Raw genomic sequence first — 15,423 nt, 5'->3', positions numbered from 1 at the left:
GCCGTTATTCTTTATTCTCTCCTTAGTCCTTCCGTGTATTTTTCTATTACTGTAGCAGGCTAAATGTAAAACTAAAAATCGCTAGATGCAAAAATCTCCTTGGACTTATCAACAATCTTGCAAACGAGAATTCTATTCTCTGCAAAATTATCAACCAAGTACAATATAAATAGACATTTTCAGACATGCAATGGCTTTTAAAATGTACCCTCAACACACCCTTTTCCGCAAAGTTACTGAAGGTTGTAGTCTTCCAAAATGAGAAAGCAAAAGCAAAAAAAAACAAAGATGTAGGATATTGGAAACAGGAATACAATGCAGCAGACAGGTGAAGGGAATTTCAAGGTGAATGTTGAAGGGTGATTGTGCAGTGATAGTTATGTTCTAAGCATAGAGGGCAACCAGTGTGACTTGGGAAACAGATGAGTTTCGACTACTCTCACCAAATGCCGGATGCCGTTATATATACTGTCCTTTAACTTGAAGACAGAATGCCGGGGTAAACCTGGTCTGTATTCTTGTCTGGACTTTCTTGTTCTCACCATGTGCTGATGAAGTTGCTGCTCTACACTCATTGCTCTGGGTCAGCTGAGGAAACTTATTTATTCCTCAGAAGCATTCTGCCTTGACCAACTACTGAGAACTGTAGGCAGGTAATTGTGATATAAGGAAATAGATATCAGCTCACTATCCTGGCCATATTCTTGCTGGACATTTATTACTCGGCTCACAAACACAGTGCTGCCAGATGCCCTGATTGTCATGACACATATATTTTCTAGGACTCATTTATATCCTGCCCCATAGCTTCCCCCACAAAGGGCTTTTGTAAACTCGTAGAAAAGATGAAGCCAGACTAGTCCCAGAGACTCTTTTCTTGGAGGAGCCTTCATCTCACATGAACAATTAATGTTCTTTCCTTTACAGCTAGTTTTGTGCTTACTGCTCAGTTTTTAAAAATTGTTTAGGGATAAGCATGTTGATTTATTGTAAAGTTTATCTTCAAAGAAAATTCAGGATAATGGTTGCCTCTGGGAGTAAGGGAAGGGAATGGGATTAGAGAGGTGCCTAGAGAGGACTAGTCTATTGGTACCATTCTGTTCTTAACTTGGTGGTGAGTACATTGGAATTCATTTTTTCTTCTTCTTTAATATACATTTTATTTCTTGTGTTTTATATATGTTTCTGTAAGTATATTTCACTTACCCACACACAGACATAAATACAGCTTCTTAGCAAACCAGGAATAAAATGGATTTTCCAATAAGGTCATCTGTAAAAATATTTAGAAGTATTCCATTCCTAATAAAATGAAGAATAAAGAAGGAAGCCCACTATTATCATTTTTATTTGCTAGTTTACTAGAGATCTTCATTATGAAATAAGACAAGAAAAAATGAGAAGAGTTGGAGAGGAAGACTGAGATTGTCCTCATTTAAAGATTATACATAGAAAATCCAGGAAATCTAGAAATAATTGTTACAACCAATAAGTTCAGAAATATTTGTGTATAAAAGATCAACATACAAAACCCCCAGTATTTCTACATTCACCAGTGATACAATTAATATATAGTAGAAGCATATATATTTTATTAGCCACAAACCATAAGGTCTTTAACAAATAAATGTAAAAAAAAATTTGCACAGCATTTTTGGAGAAGATATTACTGAATGAGATAATGGGGAAGACAAGAATAAGTCCACATCATGAAGAAGTCAATTCTTTGGTTAATCTATAAATTCAATGCAATTCCAAAGAAATCATAATAGATTTTTTTCTGTGGTCAACTTGATTTATAAATTTGATTGTAAAATTATATGGAAGTGAAAAGAGTTAAAAATAGCCAAGAAAAATTGGTGGTGAAGAAAAGCAAGGTAGGGGTTCCTGCCCTGCCAAATACCTAGGAGTATTACAGAGCCAGGCTAAGAAGGACAGCCTTTTAATGATCCAAAGATAGATAACATACAGCAGAACAGGAGAGAGAGTGCAGAAATCCTAGTATATATGAAAATATATGATATAGGTGGATTTACGAATCAGTGGAGAAAGAATGTACTGTTTAATAAATGTGGCTAAAGATTTGCTTCCATATGGAAAAACTTTCAGTAGTATCTTTTTGTTTGTTTGTTTGTTTGTTTTTGAGACGGAGTCTCGCTCTGTCGCCCAGGCTGGAGTGCAGTGGCGCGATCTCGGCTCACTGCAAGCTCCGCCTCCCGGGTTTACGCCGTTCTTCTGCCTCAGCCTCCCAAGTAGCTGGGACTACAGGCGCCCACCACCTCGCCCGGCTAGTTTTTTGTATTTTTTAGTAGAGATGGGGTTTCACCGTTTTAGCCAGGATGGTCTCGATCTCCTGACCTTGTGATCCGCCCGTCTCGGCCTCCCAAAGTGCTGGGATTACAGGCTTGAGCCACCGCACCCGGCCTCAGTAGTATCTTAAATTAGATACACATCATACCCACGATTCTATATCCTGCAACACTATTCCATCTATTTTACAACACTTTTAGAATAAAACAGCGCAATGTATTTAAAACACCAGGGTGGGGAAGGATTCTCAAGACATATGAAGCTCAAACCATAAAAGAAAAGATGTTTAAATTAGACTTCTTTATATTTAAAAACATCTTTAAAGGAGCTTTAAATTTAAATGACCATGCTGAAGTCCTTAATAAAATGTTAGCCAACTGAACCCAACAGTATAGGAGAAGGGTTGTATAGTGTGACCAAATGAGGTTTATTCCACAAAAGCAAGGTTGGTTTAACATCCTAAAATATACCATATGAGTAGAATAAAGGGCAAAAACTCATGATCGTCTCAATAGACATAGAAAAAATATTTGACAAAATCCAACACCCTTTCATGATAAACATGCTCAACAATCTGGGAATAGAATTAAACTTCTTCAACCTTATAAAAGGCATCATATCTAACATTGAAAGCCTGAATTGTTTCCCCCTAAGATTAGGAACAAGTCAAGAATACTAGCTCTCACCACCTCTACTCAACATTATAGTGTAGGTTCTATCAAGTGGATTAAGATAAGTGAACTAAATTGAAGATATACAGATTGGAAGGGAAAAGGTTAAACTGCCTTTATTAGCAGATGACATGATCTTGTATGTAAAAATAACCTTAGGAATCAACGCTCATACACACACACACAAAACTATTAGAACTAATAAATGAATTCAGTAAGACAGTAAGACTGCAGGATACAAGATCAATATACAGATATCAACTATATTTCTAAATATTAGCAATGAACCATCTGAAAATGAAATAAAACAATTGAATGCACAAAAGGAAGGAAGAATAAAATACATTTAACAGAAGTATAAGGTCTGTACACTGAAACTGTAAAACATTGCTGAAAGTTCTACCATGAAGAAATACATCATGTTCATGGGTTGGAAGATCCAATATTAATAATCTGGCAGTTCTCCCCAAATTGATCTATGGATTTTATACAATCTCTATCAAAATCCCAGAAGGCTTTTTTTTGTTGCAGAAGTTGATAAGTTAATCCTAAAATTTGAACAGAGAATAGGGGAATTCAAAGGACCTATAATGGCCAAAAAATTTTGAAAAAGAACAAAGCTGGAGGACTTACCACTACTTGGTTTTATTTATTTAGAGATGGGGTCCCACTCTGTTGCCCAGGCTGGAGTGATGTGGTGCAGCCTCTGCTCACTGCAGCCTCTGCCTTCTTGACTGAAGCAATCCTCCCCTTTCAGCCTCCGAGTAAATGGGACTACCGGCATGTGCCACCATGCTCAGCTAATTTTTGTAATATTGTAGAGATATGATTTTGCCATGTTGCCCGGGCTGGTCGTGAACTCCTGGACTCAAATGATCTCCCCGCCTCGGCTTCCCAAAGTGCTGGGATTCCAGGCATGAGCCACGGTCCCCAGCCAGCTGGAGTCAAAATTTATCTTCAAAAGATGTAGGTTCAAGTTAGCCCTCATTATTAGAAGTGATGCTTAGTCCACATTTCTCCTGTCAGCCTGGCCACAATTCTTTTATTTTGGCTTCTTTTATCTCTGTTCAAATTGCATATAATGACCAAAACTTTGAAATTCTCCACCGAGAGTCTTTCGGATCTAATTTCTTCACCCAGTTTATTTTAGGGTCCTTTTTAGAGTAGGTGGATCTGCCTAGTTTTCAATTTGACACCCTAGAAAAATAAAAGCATTGGTGGCTGTTGAAGACTGTATCAAACTGAACGGTCTAAGAAAACGACGCAAATACTGTATCAGTAGAAATACCAGGTTTAACAAGCAGGAAGCCAAGATGCCAGATGCTGAGTATCTGCGGCGCTGATGTTTAAACACCCCAGCAGAGGTTGTCTCATTTAATTCTCACGATTACATCCACGAAGACTAAATACTTGGCCCAAGGTCATTTGATTAATAAACTTAATGTCTGTCCTTGAACCACTGTGCTATTCCTCAGGGTGGAAATTTCAACGCTTTTAACCTTTTCTTAAAGGACGTTAACATTTTGGGGGGTTTTAATCAGTGTCTTTCATTTATCTGCTCTGAATAACAGTTCTTCTACATTAAAGAAATCTAGATCCCAACATCTGACACCATAGTTTAATGAGCATCCATGAAGATAGCAAGAGAATAGCCCTTAATTACTCGAAATAACTCTTAGTTTCTTGGAGGGAGAGTCTTTAAGAAAATAGAGTTTGAAAAAGAATCAGAAATATTAAAACTGATAGTATTTAAAGTTGAATATAGAAGTTATTTATAGTGTAAAAACATCTGTTTTCAGGATCTTTTGAAGAAGTTATTCCTGCAAGGAAGCTGAAGAATTTTTACCCGGGGGTAGCGGAGCACAAGGATATTTCTAAGTTGGTCCTGCTCCTTTCTTCCTCTGTAAATTCCCTAAGAAAGGCGGCTCATGAGGCCCTGCAGGACTTTCAGAAGTACAAGACTCTCTGGACCGACAACCGCGATGTCAAAGTGAAGGTGTCTTTCCACTACTTGTGATGTCATTTGGGTTTTGTTTGTCTCTAACTCTTGAGGGTGGACCAGGAAAATATCAGGGAAAATGACAGGAACTCATGAGCAGAGGCCAAGAATCTATAAATACCAAGCACCTGTCACCTTCTAGCTCATGTAATTCTCACATGGACGCACTGAGGCAGTTGGTATTACTGAGGCTCAGACAAATTTTGTTCAATTTCCTTAAACAATTGAGTACCAATTATGTGCCACCACTGACTAGAGGCCAGGTATTCAAAGGTGCATCACACTTCTGTAGACCCAGCTGTTTTTCAGTAAGAGACTCAAGGGAACTTTAGAACTCTGAATAACCATGCCCGGCAGATGGTGAAATTCCTTGCCTCCCGGTGGACACCCCATTTCTTACCTAGCCACTGGCCCCATTGCACACACAAGTGTAAAAGTGTATGAGCAAATGCAATTTTCTAATGTAAGTTTGGTAAGATTTATATTGTTAAAAAATTAAAGAAAATATTGACTATTTCTTACCACAGGGATTTTTGGCTAACAACCCCTCTCTGACTGAAATCAGATCAGAAATTCTACGCTATGCTACTTTTGAACAGGAGATTGATGAGTTGAAGCCTATTATTGTTGTAGGAGCACTTGAATTACATACAGGTATTTTAAAAATATTTATTATGGAAAGTATCTGTACTTTCACATGAAGCATTACTTTATTTAGCAAGCAATTATTAAGCTATCTTGGTACAATAGTATTATATGAAGATATAATAATAATAATATACCAAGGTATAATAATAGTATTATACCAAGATATATTATAATATTATTATACCATTAAAAGTAATGGCAAAACTGCAATTACTTTTGTACCAACCTAATATAAATGTTAAATAGTTTTGGGCCATTGATATTCTTTATACACACATCCATAGACACACTATACAGGCCGATTCCTCCACTGGCAATCAAACAGCTAAAACTATAGGTGAAATTCTCTTTTGGGTTACTGTGAGGAGGGGCTTGTATACATGAGATGAGAGTCAAACAGTTTGAAGTCTGCCAAGAAGTTGATCCATTTGGGATTAGAGTATCAAAGTATGATGAGACAATCATTAACGTTTGAAATACGAAGATGACTTACTGCTTGCTGTAGTGACAGAGAGCTGTACTGGTCAGGCACAGTGTACCTGGCAGGGCAGACTGCTCCTCTCATACAGGGTGTCTGGGCAGCATGGAGTTGAAGGACTGTGGACGTAGATAGGTTGACATCATCTGTGTAAGGATGTTTACTCAGGTGAGACTGTTGTAGGCTGGTTGGCACTCAGAGGTGGGTTCATTGGAGTAAGTCTTTCTTGACTAGTTGACATTCAGAAGAAAGGCCCTGACACTGCTTGGGTTGCACACATATGAGAACTGATGTTGACTTCCTCTGTGGTTTGGGTTTAAAGCTGGTTGTGGTGGCTCATTGTTACCGTGGTTACATAACAATCAGTCTTATCCTAAGTTTGTGGGAAGATTTTGTTCTCAGACAGTATTTGAATGAGGTATTTTACATCCATTATCTACCTTAAGTAGATTTTCAGGTCTGTTATCAAGAAATTAATGTAACTGTGGCTCTTGAATTTGACCACTTGGGTAACTTGACCTCTTTAACCTCCATTTCCTCTGCTGATGAAAATGACAGTATTCACCTCACGAAATGCTTTATATAAGATGCTTAGCATAGTACCTGGCATATGATTGATGTTGAATAAATATTAAATATTATTATTATATCTGCCAAGGAAGTACTTGTGATTCTCTGAGGAAGAAAAGTACCAAAGGATTACAAGTACTTGAGGGGGATTATTTATCTGGAAATCAGAAACTATGCATCAGTGGCATAATTACAAGAACTTCTGTAGCGTTTTGGAAACTGTACACTATTATTTTTTAAAAGTTCACATTTGTCTCCTCATAATGGTTAGCACTATGCTCCACAGTACAAAAAGCAACTGTAGTATACTGATAGAATGGGCTGGGGGGCTTGTTTTTGGAGAGTGGAATCTAAAAATGGGAGAGGTGATGGTAGTTATAAAGAAAGGGGAGGGTGGGCTGAATCCCTGAGGCCTGAGGAAAAAGGTCCCCCTAGGGGACCTCATGAGATATGATCTCACAGCCTCAATCACCAGGCTGGCTGCATGGTTGTTCTCAGGCCACGCTTTCTGCTCAGCACCACAGGCCTCTAAGTTTAATGGTTGGAAGGTAAGAGCAGAGCAACTGTGTTTCAAGCCTGGCAGAATTGGGGGGGTGTAGGAGTACTGAGAGGTAAAAGAGGAAGGATTGATAAGGCAGAGTTGACTAGTTAGAGCTGTTTTGTTTTCAAGAACAGAAACACATTTGAGCTATGTTAAGGGAGAAAAGGTTTATCCCAGAATCCAAAGTGCAACTGAGCCTTCAGAATGGACCAGAAGCAGGGACAGTATAGGAAGCTGAGGAATTTCTTTCTCTCTGCCTCTCGTTTCTTCTTCCCACTGTGCATGAATTTTTTCTGCTTCCCAGACCACGTGGCTCCTCCTCAAGCCTCATTTCAAATGCTCTAGAAAGGACTCTGATTGGTCTATAATGTAGGTCATGTTGACCTGGGGCAACTGGCTAGGTCCATTGTACAGGGTCAGGGTAGACAGATACTCTGACCATGTGGATGATGTGGGGAGTAGAAAAGCAAGGAACCTGTGAAGTCATGGCTTGATATACAAAACAATAAATTTCACTCCACTTCATGGGATCCCTCGAGAAAAATGCGGAAATGAATGAGGGCCACTAATGGGATGGTCAGAAGAAGTGCAAAGGTCACACAGAACAGTGATAGAACTAATTTCAGGAATGCTCCCCCATGGGCTGTGGTGTCAAACCTCATGCACATCTCCACGGGGATACATGATTTGTGGGGACAGGAATTAAGTCTCCAAAATCTAGTAACCTTACAGCACATGTAATTCATACTAACCACATTTCAAGTGTCCAAAAGCCACATGTGGTTAGTGACTACTGAATTGGACAGAGGAGTTATAGATGCCCTTATAGTTTCAGAATGCCAGTTATATTCTAATTTAATCTCTTCTTGTCTTCATCAGAGCCAATGAAATTGGCCTTATCCATCGAGGCCAAGGCTTGGAAGATGTTACTCTGTCGATACCTGAATGAAGAATACAAAAAGAAAATGTCAGACATGATAGCATTTATTAATGAATACTTGAAAAAGTTATCTAGACCTATTCGTGATTTAGATGATGTCAGATTTGCAATGGAAGCCTTGTCTTGCATACGTGATAATGAAATTCAAATGGACATGACTTTGGGACCAATTGAAGTAAGAAATGGATTGCATTTTTTTTTCTTGGAATGCTTTTTTTTTTTTTTTTTTTTAAAAGAAATAGAGACACACTAAGAAAGTGGTTCTTTAACATATTCGTCTATTATGTAACACAGTCTGCCTATTTCTAGTCTCTGATGTTGATGTCTTTGGGAGAATTTTGGCAATTATCAACAGTGAACAGTATACAAAAGACACTGTTGTAGTACAAAGGAATATTTATATATTAATAATGCTGTACTGGAGTAGGTAGTGTTTAATTTTTGATACTGGCACCAACATTTTATGGAAAGAAATAATTGCCCCTTGTCATGTCAATCCCAACATGTTAGGCAAGTTCTCCCACTATCTTTGGCTTGCCTTAGAAACCAATTATAGGTCTCACTCATGACCGGTGGTGTACCACAGGCAGTATGGTGGAAACAGTGCCCTCAGGCTCCATAGTAAACTGCTAGAACTTAGATCAATGAAAGATGTTTTTAGGAAACAGTATGAGTTTCCTATTGCTGCTATAACAAATCACCACAAACTTAATGGCTTAAAACAACATAGGTTGTTTATTTTGCAGTTCTAGACATCAGAAGTACAAAAATGGGTCTAATGGGGCTAACATCAAGATGTCAGCAGGGCCATGTTGCTCCTGGAGGCTTTAGGGGAGAATCCATTCCTTCCTTTTTCCAGCTTTTAGGGTCTGCCCACGTGCCTTGGCTCATGGTTCCCTTCCAGTGATGCCATCACTTCTACCCCCATTTCTGTCATTGTGTCTTCTCTCACACCTACTTTCCTGCCACACTCTTTCTCTTATGTGGACTTTGTGATTACATCGGACCCACCTAGTTAATCCAGAGTAATCTCCCCATAGCAAGCTCCTTAACATAATCATATCTGCAGAGTCCCTTTTGCCATGTAAGGTAGTATGTTCACAGACTTTGGGGATCAGGACTTGGACAGCCTTGGTGAGTTTGTCTATTTAGAATGTTTTAGAACTAATATTATTTAGAATTTCGGATACATGGTGATAAAAATCAGGCTTTTGATTCTTTTTATTATTGTTTTTTTGTCTATAAACAATAGACTGCCTCATTGCCTGAAAAATGTGGGGAACTGACACCACCTCTACCTCCTTATGGTACCTAATATTTATGACTGTTTTATGCTTTCTTGAACCCATTGAGAGTTTATACTCTTTGGTAGCTAATTAACTTTATACTTTTACTGCATTAAAAAAATGTTGGTATTTGGGGATTTTGGATGCTGACCAGCCAGACTTCAAGATATAGTCAATTATTATATCAACTTTTCCCTCACTGCAGAAGCTTAATTCTTTACCATACTGGTTTTTTTTTTTTTTTTTTTTTTTTTTTTTTTTTTTTTTGGTGAAGACAATTACTGGGCATCCCTTGGACCCTGGATCATTCAAGTTTCTTTTCTTTGGGTATCTCCTACATCATTTCATTCCGTTCCTTGTATAGTCAACCCCTATTTTAATACAGTCTGTATCTTCTGTGGTGTTGACACAGGGTCAAGAAGGAAAAAGAGAGACATATACATCTCCATCAGAATCACCTAGGTGCTTATTAAATGCAGATTTCAGAGCCCATGATCCAGAGTTAGTATCTGGTAGTCAGAATCGAAAGGTGCTTTTTATACACTTTTAATTTTGGAAACCACTTTTCTAGAACATGCCGTCTTCTTCTAAGACATAGGAATGTGTTTCTAGAAGGCATCTAAATGATTTGGCAATGGCTTTCCCTTGTGGTATTTCTAAACTCCACCTTCATCCTGTAGGAAGCCTATGCTATTTTAAACAGATTTGAAGTTGAAGTAACCAAAGAAGAATCAGAAGCAGTTGATACCTTAAGATATTCTTTCAACAAATTGCAGAGCAAAGCTGTAAGTATGAATTTAATTACATTATTTTTTTCTTAAGTCACTATCTCCAGAAAAAAAAGGTATTTTATATCTTTTTAAAGCTTAATATACAGTCGTGTGCCACGTAACAATGTTTCAGTCAACAACAGACTGCATATGCAATGGTGATCTCGTAAGATTATAATACCATATTTTTACTGATCCTTTTATATGTTTAGATATACAAATGCTTACCAGTGTCTAGAATTGCCTTCAGCATTCAGTATAGTAACATGCTGTAGAGGTCTGTAGCCTTGGAGCAGTAGGCCATACCATATAGCCTAGGTGTGCAGTAAGCTATCCCATCTAGGTTTGTGTAAGTACACTCAATGGTGTTCACACAACGACAAAATCACCTAATGACGCATTTCTCAGCCTATTACCATCATCAAGCAATGTGAGACTGTAAATTATTTTAATGACTTTATTGAGATAGAATACACATACCATAAAGTTTTAAAGCATACAATTTTAAAGCATACAATTCAGTGTTTTTTAGTATATTCACATCATTGCTTAACCACCATCATTATCTAATTTTAAAACATCACCCCCCAAAAGAAACCCCATGCCCATTGGCAATCACTCCTGATTCTCTCTCTTGCCCCAGTCCTGGCAACCACTAATCTACTTTCTGTTTCTGTGGATTTTCCTTCTCTGGACATTTAATGTAGACTAAATCATACAATGTGTGGTCTTTTGTAACTTGATTCTTTCACCCAACGTAATTTTTCAAAGTTCATCCATATCGTTCATGTGCGAGGACTTCATTTTCCTAATGCCGAATGAGATAGAGCATGTTTTCATGTGGCCATTTTATTGGTCATTTGTATATCTTATTTGAAGAAACGTGAATTTAAATCCTTGGCTTGATTTTTAAAAATTTTGTTGTCTTTTTATTTTTGAGTGGTAAGAATTCTTTATATATTATGGGTACAAGTTTCATATCAGACATATGATTTGCAAATATTTTCTCTTCCTCTGTGGGTTATCTTTTCACTTTATTGATGGTGTCTTTTGATGCACAAAGTTTTGTACTTTGATGAAGTCTAGTTCATCTTTTTATTGTTGTTGGTGGTAGTGTTTTTGGTATGTTCTCTGGGAACATACCAATGGTTTCTCTGGGAAACCATTGCCCAATCTAGAGTTATGAAGATTTACTTCCATGTTTTCTTATGAGATTTTTATAACTTTAGCACTTAAATTTTGGTTTCTGATACATTTTGAGTTAAATTTGTGCATATGGTATAAGTTAGGGGTTGGACTTCATATAAAAGCATGTAGATAATCCAGTTGCCTCAACATTGTTTGCTGGAAAAAACAATCCTTTCACCAGCAAATTGTCTTGGTAGCCTTGCTGAAAATCAATTGATCATAGATGTAAGGGTTTATTTCAGACTCTCAATTCTATTCTTTTTATCTATATGTCTATTCTTATGCCAGCACCACACTGTCTTGATTATGGTAGCTTTGTGCTAAGCTTTAAAAAGAAAATAATGGTAAAATGCATGTAACATAAAATTTGGCTTCTTAACCATTTTAGTAGTGTTAAGTATATTCACATTGTTGTGCAACCAATCTCTAGAACTTGCAAAAAATCTTGCAAAACTAAAACTCTGTTTAAACAACAACTCTTCATTTTCCCCTCCCATTTCTAGGTTGCCTGTTCACTCTGCTGATTGTGTCTTTATAGTCCTTTCTATTTCTGTTAGGCTGGTAGTGATGTCCCTTTTTTCATTCCTAATTTAGTAATTTGCATCTTCTCTCTTTTATTCTTACTTAGTCTAGGTAAAGATAGTCAATTTTGTCAGTCTTTTCAAATAAAAAACTTTGGTTGTTGATTTTGTGTATTGTTTTTCTATTCTCTCTACTATTTATTTGTGCTCCAATTTTTATCATTTCTTTTCTTCTTCTTGCTCTGGGTTTAATTTGTTCTTCTTTGTTTAATTTGCAAAGTTGAGGTTACTGATTTGAGGTTTTTTTTCTTTTAATGTAGAACTTGATAGCTATAACTTTCTCTAAGCGTTTTTGAAGTTGATAAATATTTATACACCAAAAGTTAGACATTAAAAATGAACTCCAAGGGGCCGGGCATGGTGGCTCATGCCTGTAATCACAGCACTTTGGGAGGCCAAGGTGGGCGGATCACAAGTTCAGGAGATCGAGACCATCCTGGTTAACACGGTGAAACGCCCTCTCTACTAAAAATACAGAAAAATCAGCCGGGCATGGTGGCGGGCACCTGTAGTCCCAGCTACTTGGGAAGCTGAGGCAGGAGAATGGCATGAACCCAGGAGGCAGAGCTTGCAGTGAGCTGAGATCACACCACTGTACTCCAGCCTGGGTGACAGAGTGAGACTCCATCTCAAAAAAAAAAAAAAAGAACTCCAAGGGATGACCTGTATTCTCTAATTATACTGAAGCAAGACACAATAGCAAGGAGACACAAAACTGAAGTTGAGGTCACGGCTTGTGACTGTAGCTCTACTACCAGTCAACTGGATGATTTTATGCAAGTTAATAACATTTGTTTCTCAACTTCTTCTTGGGGTCATTTAGGAAGGCTAGTTTTTTTATGTGTCTGTGAGGCTCACTTGAGGTAATGTACATAAAATACTTTTTTGAAATAAATAAACTCATGTTTATTTAAATTCATATCCAATATTAACAAATAGCTTACTCCTCTTGCTGGTTAGTCAGAGGAGTGAGTCTTAGAAAAGAAATAGGAAATCTCTGTTGAGGTTTAGTGAAACACAATTTTCTGCTATTATTCAATGGAAAAGATTCATGGCTGAGCATGGTGGCTCACACCTATAATCCCAGCACTTTGGGAGGCTGAGATGGGTGGATCACTTGAGTCCAGGAGTTCCAGACCAGCCTGGGCAACATGACAAAGCCTCGTCTCTACAAAAAATACAAAAATTAGCTGGATGTGGGAGCACACACCTGTAGTCCTGGCTATTTGGGAGGCTGAGGTGGGAGGATCACTTGAGCCTGAGAGGCTGAGACTGCAGTGAACTGAGATTGTGCCACTGCACTCCAGTCTCCAGCCTGGCGACAGAATGAGACACCGTCTCAAAACAAAACAGAACAAAACAAAAAGAGGATTCACTTAGGTTGTTCTTCTATCTCTTTAATGGTTAGTGTTAAACCCACTAACCCAGCCTTTAGCAGAGATGGACTGTTATATACTACAGTCACCATTAAACTTGAGGTAGTATATGTTCCAATCTAAAGATAGCTGCTATTGTCGAGAGCAGTTAAGAGCAGGGGCCCTCTAACTACACAACCAGGGTTTGAATCTTGACTTTGCCTGATACTGCTGCTGGAACTTTGGGGAAGTTACTTAGCCTCTCTGTGCCTCAGTTTTCTCACCTGTAAAATGGTAATCATATTAGCATAGTACAATTTTCTGCATAGGGTCGTTATGAAGATTAAGAGTTAACATATGTAAAGAGCGTGGCAGATAGCAAGCATTATTTAAGTGCTGACAATTATTATTGAAAGTTTAAGCAGAGTCTTTCAGGACCATTGTGTAGGGTATTTGCTATTTTTTTTAATACCTAGAGTAATATCACTTTCTTTTAGAAAATTGCTCCAACCACTGTAGGCATGTGAACTTTTAATTAGAGATTGCTAATCCCGGGTCTTGGCCTGGCCCCACAGACAACATGTGACCCAGACTGTGCCAATAATAGTAACTCTCTTCCAGGTCACAGCGATGGCCTGACCTGGATCAACTAGAAGCAGTTACAGAGAAATTGACTTTGCCTCTTAAGTCACAGGCTAGAGTGATTTGAGTCTCCTATAGGTACATTTGGGTTGTTAATATATTTTATTACAAGCAAACAGAGACTTCCTTGTTCATATAGGATATCTGTGAGATAACAAACTTATTGGAATAGAATTGTAATCTTTGTTTTTAATATGCTACTTTCACTCTGAGGTTGAATATTCTTTTTTATTCTAGGTTTCTGTACAAGAGGACCTAGTTCAAGTGCAGCCAAAGTTTAAAAGCAATCTACTTGAATCTGTGGAAGTTTTTCGTGAGGACGTGATAAACTTTGCAGAAGCATATGAGTTGGTAATTTAAGTATTTTCTTGCTGTATGTTGAAATGTTCTGTGATATGTTTATATGAAATGAAAGTGATGAACCCAGACGAATAGGTATGTTGCATGTAAGTGGCTATATTTGCAGCTATCAGGAAAAGGGGATAGCTAATCCTTTAAACCAGGGATGTCCAATCTTTTGGCTTCCCTGGCCATATTGGAAGAAGAAGAATTTTTCTGGGCCACACATAAAATGCACTAACACTAACGATAGCTGGTTAGCTTTTAAAAATTGCAGAAAAATCTCATATTGTTTTAAGAAAGTTTATGAATTCGTGTTGGGCTGCATTCAAAGCTCTCCTGGGCTTCGTGTGGCCTGTGGGCCGTGGGTTGGGCAAGCTTGCTTTAAGCAAATTTTATAGAGAAAGAAAACAGATTTTACTGTTAAAAGGAGCAACAACTTTGGAGATTGTGGAAGGAACAAAGGGTCTGGTTTTGTCCTTTCTCGGGGCCTGAATTCTCATGGTAGAAAATGTAATATAGTTGTTGGAAGGCTGTGAGAAACTATAAACGCCTAATACCAGGATATTATGCCATTGATTTTGTGTTCTCACAAGCTCTTAGAGAACCAAAAAGGTCCCTGAGAATAAATAATAGATGTCTTACTGGGTCAGTCCCATACACTACTCAAACTGGTATTCTGACTGATAATGTTGACCTTGAAGTTAAACTCAAGACTGAATATGTTCCCCCGAAATATTCTTTCTTTTAGTGGTCACAGTGGATCTGTATTCATAAGATGATTTAAGCCCTTGGTGCTACTTATATAATGTTTTTTTTTTAAACATGTGCTAAACATATCTGTTAATTTGTCCCCTCATTCTATTGTTAAAGTAAGTTTAAAATGGAGACCAGGTCTGAAGAGTTCCTGAACAGACACAGCCAGTCACTTATATAATGCTGTTTTTTTTTTTTTGTTTTTTTTTTTTTTTTTTTTTTAGCATGTACTAAACATATCTGTTGATTTGCCCCCTCATTCTATTGTTAAAGTAAATTTAAAATGGAGATCAGGTCTAAAGAATCCCTGAACAGACACAGCCAGTCAGGCATTTTAAGTTACCTTACC

At 37.7% G+C, this 15,423-nt stretch overlaps 1 protein-coding gene and 1 non-coding gene across 4 annotated transcripts in view; one reads left to right on the top strand and one right to left on the bottom strand.

The window, feature by feature from the left end:
• The window catches only part of LOC105474557 (dynein axonemal heavy chain 8), a 316,668-nt gene that overhangs the window by 102,454 nt on the left and 198,791 nt on the right, over nucleotides 1-15,423 (top strand). For all 3 annotated transcript variants that reach the window (XM_011729344.2, XM_011729345.2, XM_011729346.2), the window contains exons 27-31: nucleotides 4,781-4,977; nucleotides 5,508-5,634; nucleotides 8,097-8,332; nucleotides 10,124-10,228; nucleotides 14,217-14,330. In XM_011729344.2, coding sequence (XP_011727646.2) covers nucleotides 4,781-4,977; nucleotides 5,508-5,634; nucleotides 8,097-8,332; nucleotides 10,124-10,228; nucleotides 14,217-14,330 — 779 coding nt within the window. The remainder of the gene's footprint in view (nucleotides 1-4,780; nucleotides 4,978-5,507; nucleotides 5,635-8,096; nucleotides 8,333-10,123; nucleotides 10,229-14,216; nucleotides 14,331-15,423) is intronic.
• Nucleotides 4,250-4,347, bottom strand: LOC112425317 (small nucleolar RNA SNORA8). Its single transcript, XR_003016382.1, has one exon. It is a non-coding gene; the product is annotated as a small nucleolar RNA SNORA8 (small nucleolar RNA).

The sequence above is a fragment of the Macaca nemestrina genome, chromosome 5 (assembly GCF_043159975.1).
Source record: "Macaca nemestrina isolate mMacNem1 chromosome 5, mMacNem.hap1, whole genome shotgun sequence".
NCBI classification, from domain to species: domain Eukaryota; kingdom Metazoa; phylum Chordata; class Mammalia; order Primates; family Cercopithecidae; genus Macaca; species Macaca nemestrina.
Note: the sequence above shows the minus strand (reverse complement) of the source record. Positions and strands in the feature narration are given on the sequence as shown.